General features: G+C 39.4%; 3 protein-coding genes across 4 annotated transcripts in view; 1 reads left to right on the forward strand and 2 right to left on the reverse strand.

The window, feature by feature from the left end:
• Nucleotides 1-434: 434 nt before the first annotated feature.
• Nucleotides 435-12,710, reverse strand: sec16b (SEC16 homolog B, endoplasmic reticulum export factor). Of its 2 annotated transcripts, XM_062423533.1 has the most exons (25): nt 12,182-12,710; nt 11,776-12,085; nt 11,406-11,503; nt 11,211-11,310; nt 10,401-10,603; nt 10,177-10,328; nt 9,383-9,444; nt 9,046-9,184; nt 8,695-8,925; nt 8,256-8,353; nt 5,970-6,051; nt 5,768-5,885; nt 5,566-5,677; nt 5,214-5,319; nt 4,971-5,108; nt 4,737-4,850; nt 4,207-4,291; nt 3,924-4,083; nt 3,639-3,799; nt 3,501-3,529; nt 3,157-3,261; nt 2,982-3,074; nt 2,779-2,893; nt 2,412-2,461; nt 435-2,332 (listed from the first exon to the last, which is right to left on the reverse strand). In XM_062423533.1, exons 2-24 carry the CDS (start codon nt 12,048-12,050, stop codon nt 2,445-2,447), a joined length of 2,793 nt encoding a protein of 930 aa, XP_062279517.1. In that variant the 5' UTR covers nt 12,051-12,085; nt 12,182-12,710; the 3' UTR covers nt 435-2,332; nt 2,412-2,444. The 2 variants fall into 2 exon arrangements, with proteins under 2 accessions (XP_062279517.1, XP_062279516.1); XM_062423532.1 differs by having other exon boundaries at nt 11,776-12,710.
• A 2,151-nt stretch (nt 12,711-14,861) lies between these two features.
• Nucleotides 14,862-16,908, forward strand: gadd45ab (growth arrest and DNA-damage-inducible, alpha, b). Its single transcript, XM_062423547.1, has 4 exons — nt 14,862-14,971; nt 15,525-15,626; nt 15,739-15,946; nt 16,182-16,908. The coding sequence occupies exons 1-4, from the start codon at nt 14,922-14,924 to the stop codon at nt 16,293-16,295; spliced, it is 474 nt and encodes a 157-aa protein (XP_062279531.1). The 5' UTR covers nt 14,862-14,921; the 3' UTR covers nt 16,296-16,908.
• Nucleotides 16,909-20,239: 3,331 nt separating this feature from the next.
• The window catches only part of gng12b (guanine nucleotide binding protein (G protein), gamma 12b), a 30,119-nt gene continuing 23,757 nt past the window's right edge, over nt 20,240-26,601 (reverse strand). Inside the window, exons 3-4 of the mRNA XM_062423997.1 lie at nt 22,424-22,535; nt 20,240-22,329 (exon numbers count right to left, since the gene is read on the reverse strand). Of these exons, the coding sequence (XP_062279981.1) occupies nt 22,204-22,329; nt 22,424-22,507 (210 nt within the window). The 5' untranslated portion in view covers nt 22,508-22,535 and the 3' untranslated portion in view covers nt 20,240-22,203. The remainder of the gene's footprint in view (nt 22,330-22,423; nt 22,536-26,601) is intronic.

A 26,601-nucleotide genomic window follows, 5' to 3' on the forward strand; every position in this document is an offset into this window, starting at 1 on the left:
CCAAGTCTTGCCAGGGCTATACAAAGTCAGTACAGTACTTTTATACTAGTATCTAATAGTGCTTTATTTATATTATGTATTTGTTTTGAAATAAAGCTGTTTTCATGCTTGACGTTTTGTTTGATATGTGGTTTTATAGTTTAATTTAATATACATCATATCATTTTATATGATATCAAAACATTTGGGGTTAAGAAAGCTTTTTTTCTAAAAAAAAAAAAAGTGTAACTGTTTTGCAGAGGAAAGACTAGAAGTTTGGAGTGGATAGGTGAGTGTTGACCATAAGATAGCATAGATGTACCATGGAAATGACCCCCAAATGAAACAGCAGAAATTGCACCATTCTATTGTAAGTTATGTGCACTTATGATGTAGGTTGAATTTACTGTTATGTGCAATGTCTTAACTTGTTATATCAATGAACTATCTGAATGTTAATTGTAAATCTGTTGTTTTAATAACACCAATAAGCACAACAAGCATGTTAAGTTTGCGTGAATGTCTTCTTGGTGGATTAAAGGGAACCAACCCTGCATAACTGCAGTGAACATTTTTATTGTAAAGGTGAATCTCAATAAATTTCTACCAAATGGTAATCCTTCAAAGCAAAGTCATCAGGCCTTTCTTTAACTAATAATGTTGTTCGCTCACCAACCAAACTGATCCACTAATATAATATATCTGAGTAGACCTGCATAAACTGAGAGGTTTTGGAATGCCAGTCTTTCGTAATGTGATCCATTCTGAATGTTATTATGCTCTGACACATTATTGGCAGGCAGTGAGCTGGGACACATCCTGGATCACTGCGTGTGCTGTTTATTTCGGCCAGTGCGCCCCCTCTCAAACTTGGCCCATGCAGACTAATCGTAAAAGTAGACGGCACCTGTCATGTTGTCACTCGCTCTTCAATAAGTGAGAATCCCCCTTTTGGCATCCCCACTTCTTGGCAAGATATATGTATTGAATCTGTGATTTCGCTATTAAGTGAGTGGTATATCATAAAAATAACAAAATGCTGACTGTAGATAAAGTTTTTACATTTTGTAATACTGTGGAATTACTTTAAATGCACCTATGAACTGGTAATAATACATTTCAAGTGCTGGCACTGAGGGTGTGCATATTGTAATAATACATATAACCCACATGACATACATATATATGATCAAAAACATGTTTACAAGGTGACAAGATAATTTTTTTTTTTTTTAATTATCAAAATTACATTCCAAGAATATATATTAATGTATGTTTTATATACAGTTTGGTAGCTTGGCATATCTTTGTTTCTAACCAAATGTTTATATAATAGAGATATAAGTTAAGCCATTTCTCAGAAGAAGGTGGCGTACATATCATCAGCACATAAACAATTTGATCCTGCAAGTGGCTGGGGGTTGAACCATGTTGGCTTTTTGCCTGGCAGAGGTCTTTCCCAATATCCCCTCCCCCACCCACCATGTGGTACCATGCATCTTTGGCAGCAAACGGTTCCGCTTTACAGATGCTAAGATAAAAACTAACCAAATGTTGCTGACTTTTATACTTTAATTAACTATGCAGGCTACCATTTCTGCTTACTCAGTAAGTTCAGCAAGATTGAAGCAGGCTTCTGCAAGGCTAATAAATCACTGCAGCGTTAGATTACATTTTAGTTTGGATCTCATGTTGCTTAAATGTATTTTTAATTCGGTTGTGTGTAATTGTGTTAAAGTGCATTGGTGTTGTATCTTTAAAAGATGTTGCAGTGGGATAGGTGGATTTACTCATTTGAAATATAATACATTTAATAAATGTGTAGCTCAAGCAGTATATATAGTATGGATAATTACTTAAGAGTGATTTGGGCTGTGAGAGTCTGATGATGTATTCACTGGGCGGTTAGTAGGTCAGTTGCACCTGCTATTTCAAATTTCCTTTCGCCACAGTAGAATTAGAGAAGGTTTTCCTGGCATGACGGTTAGGATAAACTACCTTGTGCATAAACGATTACTGGCATCAATTGATGTATTGCTTTCCTCAAAAATGTCCTGGGAATTCTCTCGCTGTCAGCTTTTAGGGAGTATGTCCCAACTGTTTTACTGCCCTGCAATATGAGTTACTTTTCCCTGTCCATCTAGTGTATTTCTGTTGCACACATGCCTCATGATGATGTGCAAGCTAAGGGGGTTTAAAAGGGCATCCTTAAAAAGGAAATGTGGGTGGTGTTGAACAGTATGGTTCTTATTGGTGATCTTGCAAGCTTAGGTGACGTTCCCATCAGATTTTAACCAATGTTAATGGTTGGTGGTGTGGTATCACTACTTTGGTTTTAGTGGTGCCAGTGATCCTGCGAAACAAACAAGATTTCAACTTGAGTCATAAAATATTAAAATGGTACAAATACATTTTCAACAAACTTGTTTTACCTGTGATACAGGCTAGTGGTGTTGACAAGGTTTCTACCCCAGCTGCTGCCCTATATAGAACACAGGGTTAAATATAGTAAACCATCACATGCGTATAATTTAACATTGGTAAAATATCAACAGTGGCAGCCAAACGACTGCAATGATTTAAACAGCGGCACTAAATAAATGCAATCTGAAGATTATGCCAAATATGAAACTGAATCCGCTGGTCAGCAAGTATGTTAATGGCAGTGAAGACTGAAGGGTCATGCCCCCTCTAAAGGGCAGACATGACATTATCAGTATGTTTAACTTGTCGACATGTTTATGACTCAAAAATCAATTATGATTGAACAGCACTGACTCTGATCATTACATAACGTACCTGCTTTCCTTGAAAAGGGATTGACTCCAGCTGAGGAGGGCTGGGATACAAACACGTCAGGGGAAACAACAGCAGGCGGGGGAGGAGGGTAGAAGCCAGTGGTAGGTGGTAGCTCCTAGAAAAATAAAATAGTATCTCACATCACCAAATTTAAAACTTAATCATAACTGAACAGTACAATGTATATTTATTTGGACTCTTACTGTCTGAGGCGGGCTTCGGTTCTCTAAGCTCTCCTTTGGGACATCTTTGGATTTTGATTTGAACCAACCACTAAACCACCCCCCCTTGGTGGTCTGATTATAACATAGAGAGATTGCATGTCAAGTGATTGTAATGTGATTTAACAGGTGTCAATATGTCATGGACCCCACCGACCTGTTTAGGAGGGTCGGTCTGCTCGGAGGCCTCTAAACCTTGCGGGAAGCTCTGCTGCACTGATCCCTGATGACAGATGTCAACCTCAGGCATCTGACCCCCCACCTCCAAAGGCAAATACAGACAACCGCAAACATCCAGGTAACTTTTAAGAAGAACTTATCAAAAGGTAAAAATACTATTTTGTGGCAACATGTTAAATCCTTTAGCAAAGATTTTAATTTTAGCTATAAAAATCTAGTAAAAAAGATAAAAGAATGTGATACAGTCCATCCAGTAGGTTGCCATTTTTTTGTTCTTTCTTTGCCTTTTTATTAACAAGGAATATTACTAACGTTACTCACAGTGCCTTCTACAGAGGACAATCCAGCACCTGTAGGAGCAATAAAATCAAAACGTCACACAGAAGCTGACTCCCCACAGCCCATAGTAAATATCTGAATAGAGAAAGGCATGAATGCTCTCTAACATTACATTCTCACCCTCTGCTGCTGATGGCAAATCACTCAGAGGACAATGTGGCAAGGCTGTTCCAACTCCAGCACTATCTGTGCTATGATAACTGAAGTCTTGGCTTCCAGCCATTGTGGGCGCTGTGGGAGTATAAACCTCCGTTACCGGCATTGGAGGATTGGCCTGTGGCCTAAACAAAGCAACAGGGGAGAGGACAGGGATATAAGAGGATCTGTTAGGACTGGATATCATATGTGCAGTAAAGAATTTTCATCTATGTGGTTGACATAAGTGGATAAGGCATGCTGCTGTACATATGAGGTCCTCTGATGTCGTATGACAAAGCTGTCATTTCCTCATTTCTTTCTTGAAGTTGATGTAGAGGAGTTTCTTGATCCTCATGGCCCCTGTAATAAAGCAGTTCAGGCTGTGGACTCTGGATGTCCTTGCACCTTGGATCATCCAGATCCGATTCTTTAGATAATGAAAGCAACATTCATTAGTACTTCATTAACTTATGTACAAGAAAACAGTAGCAGAAGACACTGCTAAAACAGCCCACATAGTGCATCATTAGAAAGAATAAACAAAAACTACCTGAGAACATTTTTCTATCCTCATTGGCCACAGCACGTCCATCATGAGGTGGCTGGTATGTTTCAATATAGTCATAATTCCCTGTCTGAACATAGTAACAAAAACAAGTTAGTTAGTTATGTTTAGTGTTAAACATATGCCAACTTTAGCATGATAGATATACTACATACATACTGGACAAATTCAAATTTTGACCTGACGATAGCACTGAATGAAGAGTAGAGAGATCAATAAAATTAGGTACATAATTGTCTGTACTCTACTACTAACCCTAAGCCTAACCCTTACCCTATCTATCTGTGGAGAAATGTAACTCAAAACCACAAATATCAACTTCAAACTGCGAGACAGCTTGTGTGAGCAGGACACTGACTTCATTCAGTTACATGGAGTGAAAAAAGCATCTTTGTCAGGTACAATAAAACCATAACTGGATAATGAGATTCTGGTATCCAAACAGTTGTGTGTATGTATAAGTGTGTAGGTGTGTGTGTGTAAAAGCCAGGGAGAAACTGATCTGAAGCAGTTACCTGTAAACTGTGGTGCCTAGCGCGCAGTTGTTTCAGCCAGTCAGGTTCCTGCTCAGCTCCGCTAACTCCTGCTTCACTGAACTGACCTTCAGAGTGTCTCAGCCTGTCTGCCAACTGCAGGAGAAAGCATAAGGAAAGTACATTCAAGTAGACCTTCACTGACACAAATTGATGCACTTATCACATGTGTACGACGTAACAAGTATATCGCTTTGTAGAAGCCTGTGTGAATACCTTAATAACCTCTTCAGTCAAGACAAAGTAAGGCTCAGTCTGTCTGAGGATCGCCTGTCCTACCACCTCGCAGTAATGGAAGGCTTGAGATGCAAGTCCACAATCCAGAAGTCGACTGGCATACAGAAGCTTATACACCTGACAACCAAACAACAATATTCAGCATCAAATACATATTAAAATTGCAATTTCTTTGACTTACAGTTTTTTAAAGATGCAAATGTAAAAAAAAATTGGGGTTACCTGAAAGGATGGAATCGAAAGGCATTTGCCCCCAAGTGTCTGGCAGTACTCATACAACTCAGTGCACTGGATAGCAGAGTTTGTGGCAAAGTATTCAAAGGACTGCCTGAGGGAGACAAAATTAAAGATGACAGTATATGAGAGAAGAAGAGGAGAGGAGTGTGTGGATGATAAATAGTGACAAATTATCCATTTGTGGAAATGAGCAAAGCAGTAAAAATCAGACACAAACAGTTGCTTTCACTAGGAAATTAAGTTCAATTTCAATGTCACATTTCCATCGAATATGACCAGCTGAACACAAGTTAGACATGAATGGCACCAGTTGAACTGGTGTTTCAAGGCAGCTCACCTGTGGCTGCTACCCAGAAGCACCAGTCTCTCTGCCTTCTGCATGAAAACCCCGAAGGGAACGCTGGCTGTCAGGTAGCAGACGTGGGCGGCATGTAAGAGACCTTTGGAAACTGCACAGGGAAAAGAAGCACAAAACAATCAGCTTGTATATCTGTGCAGAAACAGTATCTCAGCCTGTCAGTCAATCAGTGCTTCCATACCTAGTGTGTCCCCCATGGTGGTGATGGCCTTTTGTTGGATGGCAAGATCACCCGTTTCATTGGACAGCATAACAGCCAGATGGGGCCTCCAGTCACCCCACTTTTCATTTCCGTAGCACTGGGCACAAAACATCACTATCAAAACTCTTCATGGTCAATAACGATAGGGATGTGTGAGCAGTTAATGTTCTGGGTGTTTTACCGTGGCAACAGAGGGGATTCTACCGGACAGCAGCTGGAAGATGGTCTGAAGGGGATCACTGGATGTTAGCTGGCCTGTAAACCTATAAACAGAGCTGTTCATGTCATTGCACATCCTGCTTTAAGATTTTATTACATGCTAGCAGCAAATCTATCTATCTATCCGATCGCTCATGTTCTGTCCTTGTCAATCCTAAATCAGAATCAGTCCAGCTATTTGTCAGCCCTCCCCCACACATTCCTCTAATGACACCCAAGCATATGCTGCTGTGGGACATACTACTCATTCTAAACTTGTCTGTAAAATGGATTGGGTTTCATGATAAATAGTACACAGAAACTCAAGTTTAGCGATATAGTGTAAATATTTTCCCCTATTAAAAATGGGTCACTCACTAAGGACAGTTCTCCGGTTAAAGATGGACAGTTCCTAATGACTGGTGCGTAAATACTAAAAGGCTTTAATTGAATGTATTATATGTCAAGCCTGATGATTTACACTCTCAGGAAAGTGTTAATGGTCTGTGGTATGTACTGCAATAAAACTACCCTATGCAAATTATAAATAACTCAGAAGTGATCTCTGAGAAACAAGGCAGCCAGTATTATAATGAGTCTCCACCTTTTGACTACTTGCAGGACAAATACATATTATAACCAGCATCAATAAAGAAACTTCATCATGTAATTTAATGTTACTTTTTTTAAAAGAAGGCAAGTTGAAGTGTCCGAGAGGTTTCCATGCTTCTTGCTTTCATTAATTACCTTTTGTAGATTCTAAATAAAGTGTTTTATTTTTGGACATGGCTGTAGGAAAGCCATGAGACTTGTTAGCTGGAGTAGATTTCCTGTCTGTTCCTTGCCCCGTGCAACATAGGTTACGCGTATAAGCAGCCAAATGCTATATGATATGAGGATAAGGAGTTTAATAAGTTGATTTGGTTGTATTTACTGGATTGTCTCATCATCTGTTCAGAACAGAGACAAACTGACTAAAGTTAAAATTATACCCCAAAAAATCCATGATCATAAAGTTCCACAAATTAATAAAACTAAGAGTATATAGCCATGCTAGCAGCTCATCGCAATGGTTTTAACTAAATGCTCACATTAGCATGCTAACATGCTCACAATGACAACGAAAACATGCTGATGTTAAGCTGGTATTATGTTTGCCATCTTAGTTTGATTTGTTAGAATGTCCTGATAGCTGAGTGATGACAAATAGCACATAACTGCAGTGTCACTGATTCCAGCCTCTCTCCATTTGTCTCCTATTGGTCTCTTCAGTATTGACTGTCCAATACCAGGAAAATCCTGACAGCCAGAAATAGATGATGGTTTTGTGCTACTAATGAGGAATGGTTAATTAGCACTTAACATAAAGTGCAATCAGGCTGAATGGAATGGCACTAGTTTAAGAGTTACTTCATCATAAAGCAAGTATTAGACAACATTTAAGTTGTAACGGATGATGGCGCTAGAAAGTTCTGGGATCACAAACAATTAATTCTAAAGAGTAGATAAATGTCTGTGCCAAATTTTATGGGAATCCATCCAATCATTGTCATGACCAAGAAGTCCTACAAATTAAACAACTACATCGTTTTTTTGTACCTGCACTTCAGAACAATTCATTGGAGTGTAATATGCCATTTTCCAAAACTGGCTAAGTCCACTGCTTTCTAACTAAATATCTAGCCATACCCACCAACCCGCTTCCTCCTAAAAAAGGAAGTCACCTTATATTGACTTCATCTAAACTTTGTCATTTCGTCATGTCTTAACTACTGTAGCCACTAGATGGCTTCTGTCACTGAAATGTTGCTATAGGTTGTTTTTGCTGACTGAATGTACGAATGTACGACGCTCATTGAGACATTTCACTCAAAATCACAAATGTCAACCTCATGGTGGTGCCAGAGGAAACATCAGAGAATCCCCAAAATCAGTAGGCTTTATCCTCTGGGGATTATTGCCTGCACAAAATTTCACAGAAATTCATCCAACAGTTTAGATCAGTCTCAATGAAAAGTGTGGACAAACCGACTGACATTACCATGCCCAGAGTTATTCCCCTTAGCATAGCTAAAATCACACACAGGAATCCGAGGATGTACTCCAAATACAAGTGACAGAAATACTGTTCATACTTCCTTCTAGCTGTAACACAAGTTTTGAGCAGACCTATGTCTAAATTTAGTCAGAGGGAGCATTTCTTCACAAATTACCGCTCGTGTGGGGTTGTAGACAGCTGTCACATCTCAGATTACTTTGCTTTTCTCACCTGTTAAGCACAGTGGTGTAAGACCTGTTGTCCATTTTGCTGGCCAGAAAAAGAGCATGCCCCCAGAGGCCGTTGTCCATAGCCGACTCCAAGGCCTCCTGAAAACCACATGGGAAAGTGTGAGGGGACAAACACTCAGATCCCAGCACAGTATGAGATCTATGAAAATAAGTATTAAGAATTAACAAGGTTTTCTTCCTATGAATGACCCAGGCACGTCTTTGAGTCACATTGTAAATGTTGATCTGTGGTTTCAGCTTTGAGATCACACCAAACAGTTATAACCTTTGATACAACAATACTGTGCCTTTTACAGCCTTGCTCTGTTTTACCCCACAGACAGTCTGTTACTATCTAAGAATATTCATACCCTGCTCCAGAGATTTACAGTATAATATTATATCTGCAGTAACACTGGCAGAACATCAGATGTAGAAACCTTTTTTCTTCCAGCTAGCAGCAGTTTTGTGTAGCTCTGCAGGGCCTTCTCAGAGGTCTCAGAACTGAAGCTGGTCCAGTTTCCTGTGAGCAGGTCATCTCCTTTGCTGGGTGGAGCTTCAGCAGTTGTGCCCTCACCGAAGTCAATGAGTGTAGGAGTATCCGACTCCCAGCTTCCATCTGAATTTGAGCCCTGCATAAGCAGCTCTGCAATATCCGACCCAACTTTTTGCTGAAACAATAGAAATATATGTGAAAATCATATTAAAAAACATGACAATTACTTTGCTGTTTGATGGTAAGCCAAATGTGTATCATTTCTACATGTAATATTAAGAAATGACCCACTTACTCCATTCTGTCTGCACAGCAGTATCAGTAGATTCCACAAGAGGGCAGCAGAGCTCTTATCATGCAGATTGTCATCTTTCATACACGCGCCTGCCCTCTGGTGGGCAAACTCTATAGCATCTACTTTGTGCAAATCCTCCCTTCAAAAACACAGACATCTGTCAAATACTCTCAACATTCACACTGATGTTGAAATATAACCTTTTCTTCACCTCAAAAGGGTAAGTAAAAAATGCACAGATCCATGACATCCAGCAGACAGAACTGTGGCGCTGAGGATCATTTAGTAGTGGGCAGTTTCAGTTTCATAATTGCAAAACAAATAACAAAGTTAATACCTAGTCAAGGGCCCAGGGAAGTTTCTCATCTCCTGCTGTTCCTGCGTTTCACTCAGGATGACCTGTGCAGAAATAAAGACAAAAAACAGAAATAAATAGTGGGATATGCATACATTTAACAATGCTAATAAACCAAATTATTCCAAATGTGTGATCACTGCCTGTATTCTATCCTATTTTGAGGAAGATAGTCTTTTAACAACATGTTGTATCTATCTGGATGGAGGTAGTCCAGATGTGGCTTCCAAATATTTAGAAATGATTCATTCATATGAGATAATGTTATTAAAAAGAGAGAAGAAGAATGAGGCATAAATGACTATGGAATAAATGTATGTCACATTTAATGGGAACACATTTAACTCAAATCAATCTGTATGATTAAGTCAATTATGTTTCTGTTGGCCTTTGAATATAAACAGTATTGCATAACACATACCTAATGAGTTAAATGAATTGTTATTCAAGTACATTACAGAAGAGTGATAAGCAAATCCATAATGGCATAATTTCCTCAGTGTGTTGCATGTAAAGACAGTGCTAACAGTCAACAGCCTCTTGCAAGTCATCTTCTATATAACAGTTGTCAAATTCTGACATACTGACATTTAATATTATATGTACTGGTTGAGTTAATGGAGTGTACACCCGAGTAACAGACATGAAATGGAAACAAACTCTAGAGACTCTATTTTAAAGGGACATTGTGTGCAGAGAGAGATTCATCTGTATGTACCTAAAGACACAAGAGTATCTCCTTTAATGTTATAAGTGCATGCTAAAGTTGAACCTACTTCCAGACTGTGGATTTCCAGCTGACTGACTTTCTCCTGTGTGGAAAAGCCTGGAGTGACCCGTATCAGCTGGCCTGCGGGTCCAAAGCTGACAACCGCATGAGGGATTGAGTACTTCAGTGGAGCCGACATCGGATGCACAGCGCCATGCTCTGAGGAGATGTGTCATTATAAACACTAAGTAAAGTGAACCTGAGAGAAAACAACTCATACTGTATACTTACCTGTTTCAGATTGTGCACCAGGGCCATTGTGTTCGGCTCCATTTATGTACTGACTCAGTTCGTAGCTGCTGGATGATAACCCTGAGTTTTTGGAACTTTCTAATGTCCCAAGGTAATAAGAGGAAACCTCTTCGTTCTCTCTGGAGGGATGATCCTCATAGTCATTGACGTAATGCTGGGAGTTGTCTCTCCCTTGGTCATACCTGGAAGAATTAAAGAAATATTTGTTCTATGTATATTGGTGCTAAGGATATACAGTGAATGAGCTTATGTCATGAAAACTTTTACTTTTGATACATGTGCAGTTTTCATAATGAGTACCAGCTTTGTCTTGACAGGACAAACCCCTCTTGCATACAGATATTACAATGCTGTAAGCTGCAAAGCTGCAACAAGCAGTGTGTTTGTTTGTGTTCTGCAGGCTATTCTTAGATCTTGGGTGGTGACCTAGGGTTACTTGTAGGTAAAGCCAATGTATTTTACTTCTTAATTAAACTTCTTAATTTAATATTTTTCCTAGTTGTGTGAAAACAACTTGGACAAATCTTCCCTCAATTTCAGACATCTCAAGCCCATGGTTGCATGGTATGGAGTTCGACATGGGTATAAAATACAATTATAACACAAGAAAAGAAGGTAGAACACTCTTCAAGAGGGCATCCCATTTATATATAACTTCTGGCTTATCTGACTGTACTAAAACTGTCCTAACATTGATGGATGTTTTAAATAATACTTTGTCAAGTACATTTCCCTATTATTTATTATGCATACATTCTTACATTATCGCAAAATGTGATACTCGTTTACCTGTACTCCTCAGTGTAGGAGGTCCCTGGATGTTCCTGCTTATATGTCCTTTCCTGGTGTTCTGTTCTCCAGGAGTCTTGGGGCATCCACTGGCCAGCATCTTAATGATCAGAGTAACAAACCACCTCATTAAAAGCTGAGATAGCTACCGATAGAAGCTTTGTTGCCTGACAGAGTTGTGTGGTATCACTGCACCTGGTCGTCCTTGCTGTCCACTGTAGTAGTCATGGTCATAATAACCGTAGCTCTCCCTGTAGTCCCAGTGACCATGGGGTGGATAATCATACCCTTGCCTGAAAACAAGTCAATGCATTGATCAATTTTCTTCATCCATTTCGCCCTTCCATTCTGTCTTCCATTAAAAGGTTGAGCCCACATTTCTGCACCATTCTGCCCTCTAATACCTACACCATACTATAAAGTTTTATGACTTTTGTCTGGAATTTATTGCATTGCATACAGAAGAATGATTATTAACTTACTACTAATATTGAGTTGCAATCACTTTTGTGCAATCGATAAAATAATAACAATTAGAATGAATAACAAGATAATTTATACACACCTGGACTGGGGTCTTTGGTATTCTGGTCCTCCATAGCTATAAGGGTACTGCTGAGGGCTGTAAGGATATGGCTCTGGTCTGGGAGGAGGACTGGTGAAGTGAGCTTTGTAGCGAGCATCAGAATGAGCCCGGTGCCTGTCCCTCTCTCTGGGATCTGGTGGTGGGTAACTCTGGTCCTTTTCCTGGTGAGAATACCTGTGGTAGTCCTCCTTTTCTTTTGATCTGTGAGAGTGGCGACCAGGCTGGGTCCAAGGGTGAGATCCTCTGTGATCCATGTTGACCTCCTTTACACACGGCCAGCCTACCTTAACTCCTCAGGTAAATAATGGGAAAATTGCATTATCTAGGAATGTAAAATCCACCAAAAAAAAAAACCCAACAAAGAAAAGTTGGTTTCGGTACTTACAGCTCACATGTGCCACACAGCCAAAGTACACTCACAACTGCCACATCATTTCACAGGAAACTCACAACTTCTCCTGATAACAAGTCAGCATGATAACAGGGGGATAAAGTTCACACAACACAAACACCCATGCGTGTTGTTGCTGCACTGAAAACCAAAAACCAAAGGAAAGTATTCCAAAGATAGAAACATTTTTTTTACCAAGATGCCAATACTAAAAGAATCAAACACATACGACTCAGGGTATGTATGTGCATAACACTGATTTCCGTCTTGTGTGTGTCAGTGAGCTGACAGTAAACAGTGGAGCACGCCCTGAGGAGTTTGACAGCTGCAATCCAAGAAGGCTGGAAAAGAGGAAATCACGTCCACCTTCAGGTTAATTAGAACAATAAAATCACAGTCCGCCTTGTTTGTGTCATATCCACATGTGTGATCGTGTCCTCGGATAGTAGCCTACATGGGGAAAAACAGTAGTCTACAACTTTTAAGTGTTGCCACGTTGCCGGTAGGGAGGATGCAGCCAGTAGCGGACCCTCACAGTGCAGTTACTCACACTCTGCTGGTCTCCGGTCAGCTTCAGTGGTGATTCAGGAAACTAGTACAGGAATGGAAACTGATCTCCAGTCAGAGCTTAAGGTTTCTTCCAGTAAAACGCGTTTATCTGATATTCTCACCAGAGGCGCTCTAACTCTTTTATAGTGTGTTAAATCAACTAATTCAAGCGGCGACTTATATTAAAATAATTTCTGCACAGTCTGTCCCGTATAATTCGTCCATGCAAGTTATTTGGTTCATTAGTGAATAGAATGGGTGTTATTTTGAATAGACTAATATGAACTACTACTTTTTATTATATTGTACACTTACCTCTGCGCACATTTTTTATATTTTCTGGGATTGTCATGTTTCACTGTGCACATTTTGACTTTTGTTACTAATAACTTGTAAATTCAAGGGTGCCAATGAAGCAATGTGATTCAGCAATTATTAGTTACACCAGTGCCTTTCTTATTGTGACATGACACAAATTTATCAGAGAAACAGTAGGCCTACTATTGCAACATATTTCATAATTTATATTAAATGTTCCGCTTTGCAATAGTCTACTACTGCTGACTGCACTGTGCACCTTTTTCTATTTCCTTTTTTTGTGTGCATTTTTCTAATTTTTCTTCACTTAGTATGCATTAGTTATGCAGTTTATGGACATGGTAACTAAACATTTCACTGCACACTCTACTGTGTTAGACTGTGTGTGTTACGAATTGATCATCTTTGGATCTGTATGCCATAATTATAAAAACTTTGTGTGGATTTCATACTTGTTTAAAGTTTTTTCATAGTTTAGCTGAGGAGGAAGAAGTCATGAAGCCCAACAGATACAGGCTGTTCATATTGTTATATTTTTGAACCTATATTCTAGAGCCCAACCGATACATCGATCAGCTGATATTATCAGCCGATATGTGCCAATAATGTGTCTTCTAGTTAAATGCAGCATTTTATGTATATTTGACAATTTTTCTTAACTCAAGTTTTATACTTTTTTTTTTTGTTACACATGTTTGTTTGTTTTTATTTGTTTGTTTATATTTTAGCTAATTCTAATTATTACATTTCCAGAGAAGTTTTCTGTTTTGGTGCACTTATGTCATTTTATACAATAATGTTTATTGTTAAACTGTAAAGTATCATACCTTTAATACATTTGAGGGATGATGTGTTTATCTGTATATTCTGTACATATAATATTATCAGCCAATATATTGATATCAGAATTTTTTCACTGCCTAATATTGGTATCAGACCCAAAAACCCAGTATCGGTCGGGCTCTACTTTATTTTGTCATAAAATGTATTGGAGTGGATGTCCTTCCAATCATGCCTTTAATAGAAGCTAGATGTTTGATATATGCAATTATAGGCTACGTGTGGTCCAGCTGGAGACATAAATTGTGTCATGTTATTGTTTACACTCTCATTATGATGTGTATTCAAGAGAAGAGAGATTAAAACACAAAATGAAAACAGCTCATTGATTAGATATGGAAGTGCAATAAACTGTAAAAAAATAAAATAAAAAAAATAAAATAAAAAAAATAAAAAATTAACAGACTTTTGATGACTCACTTTGTTTTACATATCACATGCTGCTTCTTAAAGAGACAACCGGAGTTTAAAGCTGCTATAACTCCCTCTTAAATTCAAAAGGCAATTTCAGTTTCAATTCAAATTCAAATCAGAGCCGTTATGAGCTTTGAGACGTTAGTGGTTTCCTACATTTACCAGTATGACCCAGAAAAGGACATTACAGTTGTTATAAGTACACTACAGTATATTGATTTATTCATTCTTTTTGCAGTTACTGTAAGCAGAAAAAGCCCATGCAAACTTAATATTATGCGTAGGATTAAATGGACACAAATTAAACTTATAGGGTGCAATGTACGGCTAAAGCTGATTACATATGGCCTTGTTATGAATCAATGGAGCTTTATTTATGAAGCGCTTTTCTTTTTACATGAAATGTGCTGTTTCGGCCACTGGGTGTCGCTGTATTCAAAGAACGAGTTGAAAATGTGATCTGTGACTGACCAATGGGAGCGATTTATGCAAATGAGCGCTGAGTAGCTCAAGCTTTACTACAGAGAACTCAGCAGTCAGTCAGTCAGTCGGCAGAAACTCAACAGGCACCGTCACAGTCACTCTGGATATTATCCCACACCAAGTCGCTCGGATGTGCAATATGACTTTAGAAGAAACCAGTGGAGAGAGTTCTTCAGAAAGGTTATTATCATTATTATTATATATATATTATACTGTTTTTCACTTTGCTTCTCGGTGGGGTTTTTATTTCTTGTCTTGGCTGTAACTCGTTTGCGTGTAAACTTCACCGTTGACTGTTTTAAAGGCTCGTGTTTGGAAATAACGTTGCAAAAGTTTTAACTTAGAGCCATTTTATTTAACTTATTATTTTAAGTGAGGTGTCTCATGCTAGTTTCGACTGTCTCTCGGCGTAGTTTGGTCTCACCTCTTGTAACGTTAATTCACACAAGTGCAACGTTCAGCTAACGTGCTAAAAAGCTTCGGTTATGCTAGTTAACACTATTGTATGTACTGTATGTAGCTGTGTTTGTGTGCGTGCGTGTGCATGTATGATAACCTAACGTGTTTTGTAACAGTAAGCCATGCAATGTTACATCATTAACCTTATATATCATCAACTCATATGAATGATATTGTATATTCTGGGCTTAAATTATTAATTGCTATTAACATCTCAACTCTTATTGTTTTTGTGTGTTTTTCTGACCAATTAATGATAAATGTGTTTCCTCAGGATGGAATCGGTGGCCAAAGCATTAGAGGAGGTGCTGAGCTCTGCATTGCCTCAGGGTTGCATCACTGTTGGAGTCTATGAGGCAGCAAAGTCACTAAATGCGTAAGTTTCAATATAACATCAATGCTGGAGCTCCAGTAAATCCACCTGAATACAATAGTCAGACATGTATCTATTTCCTTTGTCCTTACAATCTTTATTGTCTTGCTCTTAGGGATCCAGACAATGTGGTGTTGTGTCTGCTGGCCACGGATGATGAAGAGGATGTGGCCCTCCAGATACACTTCACCTTAATCCAGGCATTCTGCTGTGAGAATGACATCAACATCCTTCGGGTGAGCAACATGAGGCGTCTGGCAGAAATACTCGGTGGAGTGAAACCTGGAGGGGAACCCATGGACCTGCACTGTGTTCTAGTGACTGTAAGTGTCATTACTCATAGGGACTGCTACGTATTGCTCACTTCCCTTCTTTCAGTGAGGAGAATTGTTTTACCGTCATAGGCATGTGCAAGATTATATGGCAAGGCTTTCTCAATGCCATTGTTGGTACTTGCAATGAACTGTTGCTAGCAGTGGTTGTGCAATGTGAATTGTTGGAGTGTTTGCACATTTCATAAATGAGCAGATGGTAACTGCATTGTCCTTTCTTCTGCAGAACCCTCAGTCGTCACTGTGGAAGGACCCTGCACTGAGCAAAGTGAACAGATTCTGCAGAGACAGTCGCTGTTTGGATCAATGGGTGCCTGTCATTAACCTGCCCGACCGATGAAGCCTGCTTGGATTTTAAATGTATTGTGTGCATTTTGGAGAAAGTAACTGCACAAGGCCTGTGTTAATGTCTGTGTTGGACTCCTTTGGAAGGGCCCCGGAGGAAGAAAGAGAAAGAAAGAGACAAGGAGGGGCAGAAAAGAATGAACACAAGGAAGAGAAATGTTCCAACCAATATTACCAGGTCAGGGTGAACTCGTGGGCCAAGGAGTGACTCAGCAGTCTGAGTTACAGGATTTCCAATGAATGACTGCGCCTTTCTCTGCCGAGAAAGAAGCCTTTACAGGAAACTGAATCATGTGAGCAGACAAGCACACGTGGTGGTGAGCACAGGCGCAGGACTGGGAATAAGCAGACAGAGAGCCTCAGTTGACAAGACTCCAAGAACTGGACCCACGTTGGAACGGACCAGTCAGAGATGTCAGCTTGAAGAATTCCTCATGAAAATTAGACCAAATCCAAGCATTTCTTCAACAGCACATTTTATTTAAGTATTTAAGACTTGTCACTTTGATCATTCAAAAGGGAATGTTTTCACAGTTTATAATTATTATTATTTTAAGGGCAACAAAATGTTCTGATTTGTCCACTAACTGATGTTTCTATGTGTTATTAATTTAATGAAATATATTTATTGTGCATAGTTCATGGAATTTGTTAAGTTGAATAAAATAAAAAGAAACAAACAACAGTTCTCAGGGTTTTGCCTCCATGATTTCTAACAGGTTTAGCATGCTTTTAGGAAGTCACACAGTGTTGGGAAGAGTGCGTGCCTCTTGTGCCCACAGTCAGCACATATAAAGCTCAACATGTTGCCACACAGGGTTTTGTTTTGTCCTGGCATGTTACTGGGCAGATACCAATATCTGCTCAATACACTTCTAGCTTATTCTGCAGCTTTCATTTCTTGGACAAGAAACTAAGATACTGTTTTGTTTTCCTGGGTTGTCTTTAGAGGTGATTATCACCACGCTTTATCTTGAACATAAAGTTAATTATAACCGCTGTTTACAGCTTAAAATAGTAACCTGTCCTGGTCTAAATCTGTCACCAGCATGAGATTAGTTGGAATCAGCTTTACTCCTGCATGGGAACTGTTGTAAAATGCGACCTTTTGTACATTTTTAGGGATCCAGTTACAAAGAGAGGAGGAGAATTCCCATTGTGGTTGAATATGAGTGGGTCGGGGCATATCGTGACATCTCATTCTTCACAGCCTGCTCAGTCTATGCAATCAGGGCTAAATTTACTGCTGAGTGGATTAAAAATAGCAGAGAGGCAAGAAGGGGGGGGGAGACCATGTTGAAGACCTATTGCAGTCAAAGAGAAAACCAGAAATTATTGGTGCTTGCACAGAGTGGGGAGGGACAAAGCCCTCTACACAGAGGGTCACGAGACAATGGATGCATGAGTCAGGGCTATTCAGGTCTCCATTGCTAGAGCTGTACAGTACTTTGACTTAATGGCTAAAAATAGCCCCGTGAATAGAGGCGTTCCCCATGACCACTGACACACTGACAATAGTAGCATGTCTAATTAACAGGCAGCATGTGCAGAGAGACTGACCAGCTGCAGAGATGTCAATGTGCAGCCAGGGATTTGAAGGGGCAAACAAGCTTCTGCAGTGTTGCTATCAGGTGGTGGATAGCAGATGGAGATTAAGAAAAAAAAGAAGGAAAAAAAACTAGGCCAAAATGCAAGACAGATGAGAAGACGGGAGAGGAATGCGGGGTGTGACAGAGTGGCCCGAGGGTTTGTAGTTGTGTTAAATTCAAGTTAAAAAATGCAGTTTACGAGTGAGATAAACAGTGCACGGAGGCTAGAACATGCAGATCTTTGGTATTGATATTACAGTTAAAAGTTAGATAAAGGTTAAGGACAAAAAGCAGCAACAAAGGAAAAGGAGAGGCTGTCTGCACACTGAACTTTGCAAGCTCAGAATTTTTATTGATGCAATGTTTAAACCTGCAAAGTCTTTGCCTAAGCAAAAAAAAAAAGGGTTTTCCTTTTCCACTGAGTCCCTTTAGTTCCACAGGCTGTGGCAGAACACTTTCAATTTTCCAGTGGCTCTGCACTTTTGAAGCTGCAAATCAGCAGAACGTTTTCAGTACAAAGAGCACACTTGGTTTCTAGATGAAGCACAAAAAGGCCAAAGTAAAGGTTTTAGATTAGATTTGTCCTGTGCAAGTGGAGCAATCATACCATAAACATCAGAGAAGAATGAAAGTAAAATGGTACCTTAGATTAAATGTGACCATTAAAAGGGTGAACACAAGGAGGGGCCACCAAAAGTAGGTGAGATACTGGAGATACTGGATTATTGGCTTATCCCGGAGCTTCTCGACTGCGCCGACAGGTAACACAATCACTGCGAAACGAAGCTTCCGACAAAGCTGGTCCTATCCATCATCTGACTCCAGCGAGGGTTACATCAATGTGGGTCAACAAATATGGCCTGACCTGATTTTGGATGTAACATCACACCTGCGGAAAAAGGGAAAGGGGAGAAAGGGTTGCTCGGAGAAGCGGGGATTATTGCATAACAGGCTGTCCATGGCTCTTGGGCAGAGAAACACCTTAACTGAGAAATTAGAGCAAACAACAGTGTTTATGTTCTCCTGACCTGATACTAGAGACACTCATCCACTTGTTTGAATTACCTGTGATTTAAACAAAGGAATGACAATTAGTTAATAAGAGGCCTACTTGCACTGATGTATGCAAATAAGGTCAAAGTGGTTTTGGCTGAAAAGGTTTCTCTTTCTCAGTTTGGACAGGGAAGTGTTACTATCCTTAAAATACTGACTATATGTCGTGAATATAGAAGAAACTATGTCATATTTGTCAGCCACTTGTTCTCAACCATGTTGGATGCTTGTGTTTCTTGACCAAAGTCTACACACACAAAAATGTTTTAAAGAGAAATATATATGAATCAAAAAGCAAGTAGTATGTTGAGTATCACGTTTTTCCCAAGTGAACACTTACAGGAAGCCATGCCTCAGGGACTGTATACACATTAGTGGTGTAGTTAACTTTGCCAGGAACAAAAAGATGAAACTGGCTGTGTCAGATTCTTTGTAGCCATTTCACTCTAATCAAATGTGATACCTGAACACAATGCTCTATAGAAGAAACACTTTTTGTGCCAAGACATTCCATTGAAGCATTGATTGATAAGCCATTTAGGGGAAATGTAATAAGCTGTAATCACAATATTCAAGGACAAGTTCACAGTTCAAGTTTACCTTAAAGCAATTATCTGCACAAAAGAACAATGAAACAGGTTTTTCTTTCCAAAATCATGCCTCCTGTTCATACTGATCATGAGGAGATCCCTTCATAATGCACTTAACAATGTAAGTGATGGGGTTAAAATCCCAAATCCTCCTTCTGTGCAAAAATGTATTTAGAAGCTTATTAGAACCAAGCTTCAGCCATCCAAATGAGTCAAATCAAGTGGATATCTTTCAACATTACCGTCTGACTTAAAAAGTGCAAACCTGTCCTTTAATATATCACATCACCTTTAGGTTGATATGGCTATTGTGATAGCAAATAATTGCTAAGACTTCAGCAGTTCTTATACATCCAGCAGACACATAGCAACATTAGCAATCATTGGAATCATGATTATTTCCATCCAAAAAATATAGGTCCAATATTCACTCTACTTTTGACTCTGTTTTGGTCTCCGCCAACTCCTGAGAAAAACGCTAGGCTCTTTAGCTGCTAAATGATCCTCTACATTTACTAGCTAGTTGCTAATTTTGCTAATTTTGTCAGTCGACTGTTCAGTGTCTGCTTTCCATGTAGGGGTTAGTTAGTTTTTTTTTTCTAACTTTACATTAGTTAAATAAATCATATAAATGACTTGTTTTCTGTATGTTTATTTGCATTTACCACAAACAGGTAAAGGTAGTATGACATAAGTTGTTCCCTAAACTTACCATGTGTCATAAAACACAGACACAGTAATTATTTTCGAACAAAAACACAACTTTACAGGTAAAAAGCGACCAAATACATCTATAACTAAAAGAACACATTCAGTTGTAATTCAAAGGGTTGAATTAATGTCACTAAACAGACATTTAAAGATGAGGTTTGACTGAATCGGTTCAGTCCTGTAAAGTACAAGAAACGGTTACAAGCGAGCACATACTGCGGTACATGGACATACAGTGTTTTACAGTATGTATCAACATAAAGGAAATATAGTGATGCAATGTATTACTGCACATGAGACACTTTGAAATAGGAAGTCATACCATAGTTAATATCTAATAGTAAGATATACTCCCCTTCAACTAAAGGGCCTTCATTCTTCACAGTATTAGACAACAGCACTTGTGACTAAAAAGGTAGTCAAGAGGTTGAAGCAGGATCACTTCATTAAGGCCCTGGCTGGTAAAATTGCAAAATTAGTTGCTTATGTTTTCCATGAGCACCAACACACAAATGACACACAGTCACAGCTATACACTGCCCGTCCTAATAAACTAATACTACAACATAATAAAAATCAAGGAAAGTTTTAGAGCAGTTGTAAACGTGGAATGTTTCAAACTCAAGAGTATAACAGTCATCCGGTGTTTACACATTTAAAAGTGCCTGAATAATAATACAGTAATAAGCCTCAGCTCTGCAGACAGAACAAGAGAAACTGCTGGGGGAAAAAACTAAACTTGTGTACTGTTGTGAAATGTAAGTGACATTAAATAGGTAGATGTGATACGATGGCACACACTGGTCTTGAATCTGTTTTTCAGCATGATGACATCATTGTGAAACATCTAAATGAGGGAATATCTTGTACAGCGATCTCAAAAGTCCATACTGGTACTTTTATGTACTGTATGTGCTGGCTGCACCAATGGATAACAAAATGAGGAAAAACAACTTTCTTACCAGGACAGTTCACTCATCTGGTATTAAACTTCACAATCTAGACATATTGTTTAATAGCTGTGCTTTGGATAAGAAGTGATCGTCAGGGGTGTATTTTTGGAATGCAGCTATCTAGGGTTGTGAAACAAGTTTCAGGAAAGAAAACTCCTGGGTTCTACATTGAAAGTGCACTACACTATAACCTAAAAAAAAATTCAATCAATATTTTAAGTGAATTGTTTGTCACCGGATAGGTTCAATTATACTTGAAGGGACATTTTGAACTCATTTCCTGTCCATAAAAAGATGAATTGTTTGCACTTTGTTTGGTAGTAAAACATTTTAAGAGCCAATTTCTAAAGACTATTATCTCCTAGCGTGACTGGACAACATGATGTAAAGCAGGAGCTGTGCATCACTGGCAATGGACCTCTGACCTGTGCATCTATCCTATCTGCGGTGGAAAGTATAGTCTACACGTCCCACGACAGGATATCGTTATCTTGGGTGTTCATTATCAGTACCACACAAACTGCAACAACTGTTTCCTCAAGCAAGGCTGATGAAAGTAAGAGGTGAAAGCTTAAAGCCTGGATCTGATTGGACCAGCGTGATTGAGGGGGCTTGTTTATGCATGCTGTGATAATTAGAGAGTTGGGAAACTCTCCCATCCCCAACACAGCTTCTTTCAGTTGATGTCTTCTAGATCTTGTCAGATAACAGCACAGAGAAACAAAAGTCCCCTCTGTACCTTTATACGAATGTTTAATCATCTTTTGTTTGAGCTAAAGCTTTGATCCGATGCCTCAGCCGCTGACTCCTGCATGTTCTTTGGTGTTACTGTTATCTGACTGAAAGGCAGAGGGGTAATAAACCTTTTCCAAACCCTAGCAGGCATTTGTGAAAGTAAAAAGGGCTATGAGGCCTGAAGGCAAGTTGTGAACAGTATTACTATCAGCTTTTTTTCCCCCCACATAAAAACCAGAATGAAAAAAAGCAGCAAGTGTTCAGGTGTTCTCCTACAAAACAGTGCAAGGCTTCTTGTCCTTGAAAGGGTTTTCTGAAGCAGGGACGCCCATGAGCAGCGGATCGTTCTTGGCATGTTCTCCGCAGTACCGCATCAGATCTGATGATGCCTTGGACACCTGCAAAGAAATCAGTGCACACAGTGATCCGCCTTGACATACATGTGGCTGAAGTAGGCCTCTCTGGGTAATATGATTATGATTATGAACGCACCTTTATTCTCTCAATGCTGGCCTCTATCCTCAGCTGCTGCACCGTCCGCCTGGCCTGAGCTATACTCTGCATTTTCGATGACATCGCAGTCTGCAGACAGCTGTGCTCAAACCTGCGTTAGGAAAAATAATAATACCCTTACTGTCTGTATATTAATTAGTGCAGAAATGCAGTTGGTATTTGCACAGAGGAAACCAACAAAGCTGCAGTGTAATAAATCTATTCAAATGCTTCCTAGCAACATGATGTTCCTATGGGATTAAAGAAGCAAAATAAAGGTCAGGCTGCTGCTAAAAATACTGCAGAGGCTATTACTGCCTCAAGTATTTCATCCAATCAGCAACCAAGTTAACTTAGATTTGATGTTGTAATTGGTATTATATCAGTAAATTTAATAAGGACTGCTAGATTTTTCATCTAGCGTAGCACATGCATGTGTATGGTCATGAATCCAGTTCTACAAACGTTAATGGTACATACAGGATGTCTAATAATTGGATTGTATACAGAAGAGAGATCGCCTTTAACTCTAGACAGAACACCTAGATCAATCTTTTGAGCAATACTAGCAGCATGGCTGTATGGGTAGAAATGTAGGTCAGTACACCACTTTGGTCAAGACTGAAATATCTCTCTGGTGGATGGATTGCCATTTCATTTTGTACAAACATTCATGAGAACCAGTGGATGAAACCTGCTGATTTTGGCGATCACTTTACCCTCCAGTGGCACCACAAGGATGAATTTTCTTTGGTTTTTTAGTGAAAGTCTGGATCTACTTACTGGATTGCCATTGAAATTTGCTAAATAAATTCATGGTTACCAGAAGATGAATCCTAATGACTTTGGTGATCCCCTGACTGTTCATCTAGCGCCACCAGCAGGTCAAAAGTTATTCTGATTTATCTAGTGAAATATATAAACATCTACAAGGTTGATCAATACAAAATTTTGTGCAGATATTCATGGTCACAAGAAAACGTATTCTACAGACTTAAGTGACTTTTTCTGTAGTGCCACTTGTAGACCTTTCTGATTCGAAGTGCAATGTCTTTAAAATGTTGCTATAATTGCTATTAAATTTGGTACATTCTTGTCTCCCATGGGATGAATTGTAATAACTTTCGTAATACCCTGAGTTTTCTTCCAGTGCCATTATTTCAATATTACCAATTAATTACCAAATACCTGCAAAACTTACATTCTCATTGGTATCAGCTGTACTTAGTTAATTTCATGCAAATTTGCAAATGCTACCATGCTAACAAGCTAAACTAAGACGGTGTTGAACATTACATTAGTGTGGCTACCATGCTTATATTTATGAGGTGTAATGTTCAACATGTGAGCAATTGTGAGCATGGTAGTATACTGATAACAAACATTATAGTGGTGCTAGATAAAAAGCAAGGACAAAAAAAATCATTAAGATATATTATCAAAAATTATAAGATTGTAGATTAAAAGCTGCATTTTGCGTTGCAACATTTACTTTATGCATGTACAGCTTTGCACAATATGGCAGTAATTATATGAAGTTGGTGGGAATTACTGTGCATTCTCTATTGTCAATAGCTGTGCAACTTCCCAGCATTGACAGTTGGCTTAATCTGGAATTGACCCAATGTGCGTAAAAGCTATGGCCCAACCTAACGGATTCCTGTTTCACAATTCCACTTCCAGGATACAGTGGCTTGCTGTTACCATCTCATTACGTCATTCCCTGATCTACTTGTAGGAGAGGCTGCACAGTTGCAATGTTCTACCTTTCAGTCCTGCCAACTGCATGCAGAGCACAAAGAGGAAGCACCCTTTTGAGCCAGAACCGACTGTTTCTGTTCTGCACAAATGTAATTTCTTACAGGCATGAGGAAAAAGGAAGTTTCTAATGCCACAAGAACAACATGTGTTAAAAGAAGAGCACTGTGCCAGTATGCTGTTGAGCAATAAATGACAATTTATCTGTATACCAGATAAATGTTTCACAGAAACTTGAAGCTGTTGTTCTTGGAACAATGAACAAAACACTGCAGAAAGTGGCTCTGTGGGGCTTACAAAAATGATCTTTGACATGTGGTGTGGTAAATGTTTGCTCTGTGCTTTGGTGCAGGATATTATGGAGGAGGGGGGCCCCGCTTAAACGGAAGGGAGATGAAACATGGACAACTACAGAACCGACTACAAAAAGGAGACACGAGCATGCATCCCTCTAATCCCCCCCACCCACTCCTTTCCGCTTCCTCCACAGGAAGCTGTATCGCCAGTTAGCCTCTAAAGTATAAATGATTAAATATGGGGTGGAGGCTTTAAAAATAGAAGCCCCTACACAAGAGCCAGTAACCAAGGAAACAGAAAGCCTAGCCTCTGAGTGACACATGAATCTTATTTCTTTTTTTGTTTTTAAGGTAGCTTTCCCAGAGAATGAGGCATGACGACATTAAAACCACAAGCAGATGTAATATTTCACATTTTTTACTGTCAAGACGAGTCAACACAATCTGCTTTCGTGGTTTTTGGTTTCTTGACCCTGCGCACTCATTGTTTAAAGGAAGTTAAAGCACTTCATGCTGTGGCTCTCTTGTCAACACAGCTGCAGTTTTCAAGTTCTCAGCTGCATTGGCCAAGCATGAGCAGACACAGGAAGAAGGAGAGCTGCGTCACACGAGGGCTGGTCCTCTACCCCCGACGTCTGCAGAGCCAGTATGTGACGCCAGCATTTACCATTGAGAGACTTCTATAGGCTTAGAAGGAGGCTCTAAAGATGTGATTGCTTGTAAAGGATGTTAACAAGGCTAAGTGTTTTATTGCATACTGCAGCATTATTGTTTCTCTGGTTGTTCTTGTGCCTTGAGAGTGGCACTAATATAGACAAACCCTGAAGAGTATGCACTCCACTTTTATGTTTTGAAAGATACAACAGCTTTAGGATGTACTCCTAAAAATACACTTTCATTCCACGGAATCACTCAGTGTCACATTGTTTGCTTATATACTATTGCTGCATTGCATTTTATCCCAAGAAGAAATTAATAAAAGTTAAACATTTTTTGCACTTGTATGCTCTGCACATATAAGCCCAACGGTCCATTTTGCAACTTTGACTTGGATTCATGTAAGAAAGGCAGTGAGACAGACAGACAGACAGATCAGTTAAATAGTGGTTCCAGAAAAATATAGCTGTTGCAGCATATTCCACCAGCAGTCACAGAGGTGGGGACTGTGGAGACTCTTCACCTCAGGCCAAAGGGTGCCAGATGTGGCACACCGTCTGCAGTTGTCAGTCTGGCCGGGGTGAACAAGTTTAGAACACACACTTGCAGCAGGACTGGTTCGTCCCCCTGGTGTGGGCACACACACAGACTCTGCTGTGCAGCTCTATTCAAGGAGCTGTCTGATCCAGTGAGGTCTCAAGCCTCAAATGAGGTGAATTTCAAATAATCCTCTCTCTCTCTCTCTCTCTCTCTCTCTCTCTGGGCAGAGTGGTGGCCAGCTTTACTGTAACCCTGCTGGTTCTAAGGGATTAAGATATTCTTACACACTACATCTACCTACCATTAATGTGTGTCACCAATGTGCCTTTTTTTATTGCTGTATATGCTGTCATAATTTATAGAAAGAGATATAAAGATTCTAACCTTTCCATGTATTTCTATGGTATCAAATAAAAATATTGCAAATTAAAGGAATAGTTCAATATTTAAGCAACTATTCACAGCTCGACACCGCTCTCATGTCCGTATGCTAAATCTGAAGCTAACACAGTCGCCTGTTAGCTTAGCTTAGTTTAGTTTAAGACTTAAAGCAGCTTGGCTCGGTCCAAAGGTAAATAGAGTCTACATACTAGAAGCTCTAAAGCTCATTAATTAACACATATCTTTTGTTTAATCTGAGAAAAAAACCCAAGTGTTAAGAGTTTTCTCCTTGCTTCCAGTCTGCTAAACTAAGCTAATTATGCTAGCTGTGTCATATTTAACATACAGATAGCCTATGAGAGTGCTATCAATATTAACTCTCAGCAAGAAAGCAAATAAAGAGTATTTCCTGAGATATCAAAATACAGCTTTAATGTTTAATAAGTGAAAGCTTCCCCCACCACACATGGGACCAGCTTTCTGCAATGACCACTTTAGCTTCACCCTTCATATTCATAATCTGAACCCGCAGAGGGAAAACATGAA

Source organism: Scomber scombrus, chromosome 8 (assembly GCF_963691925.1).
Source record: "Scomber scombrus chromosome 8, fScoSco1.1, whole genome shotgun sequence".
Lineage (NCBI taxonomy): Eukaryota > Metazoa > Chordata > Actinopteri > Scombriformes > Scombridae > Scomber > Scomber scombrus.

Coding starts and splice junctions, on each gene's coding strand:
- sec16b (XM_062423533.1), bottom strand. CDS start 12,050: ATGGATCACAGAGGATCTCACCCTTGGACCCAGCCTGGTCGCCACTCT. Junction 10,329..10,400: donor TGGTGCACAATCTGAAACAG/GTAAGTATACAG, acceptor ACATCTCCTCAG/AGCATGGCGCTGTGCATCCG. Junction 6,052..8,255: donor TACACCACTGTGCTTAACAG/GTGAGAAAAGCA, acceptor CTCTGTTTATAG/GTTTACAGGCCAGCTAACAT.
- gadd45ab (XM_062423547.1), top strand. CDS start 14,922: ATGTGCAATATGACTTTAGAAGAAACCAGTGGAGAGAGTTCTTCAGAA. Junction 15,627..15,738: donor GCAGCAAAGTCACTAAATGC/GTAAGTTTCAAT, acceptor TCTTGCTCTTAG/GGATCCAGACAATGTGGTGT. Junction 15,947..16,181: donor TGCACTGTGTTCTAGTGACT/GTAAGTGTCATT, acceptor TTTCTTCTGCAG/AACCCTCAGTCGTCACTGTG.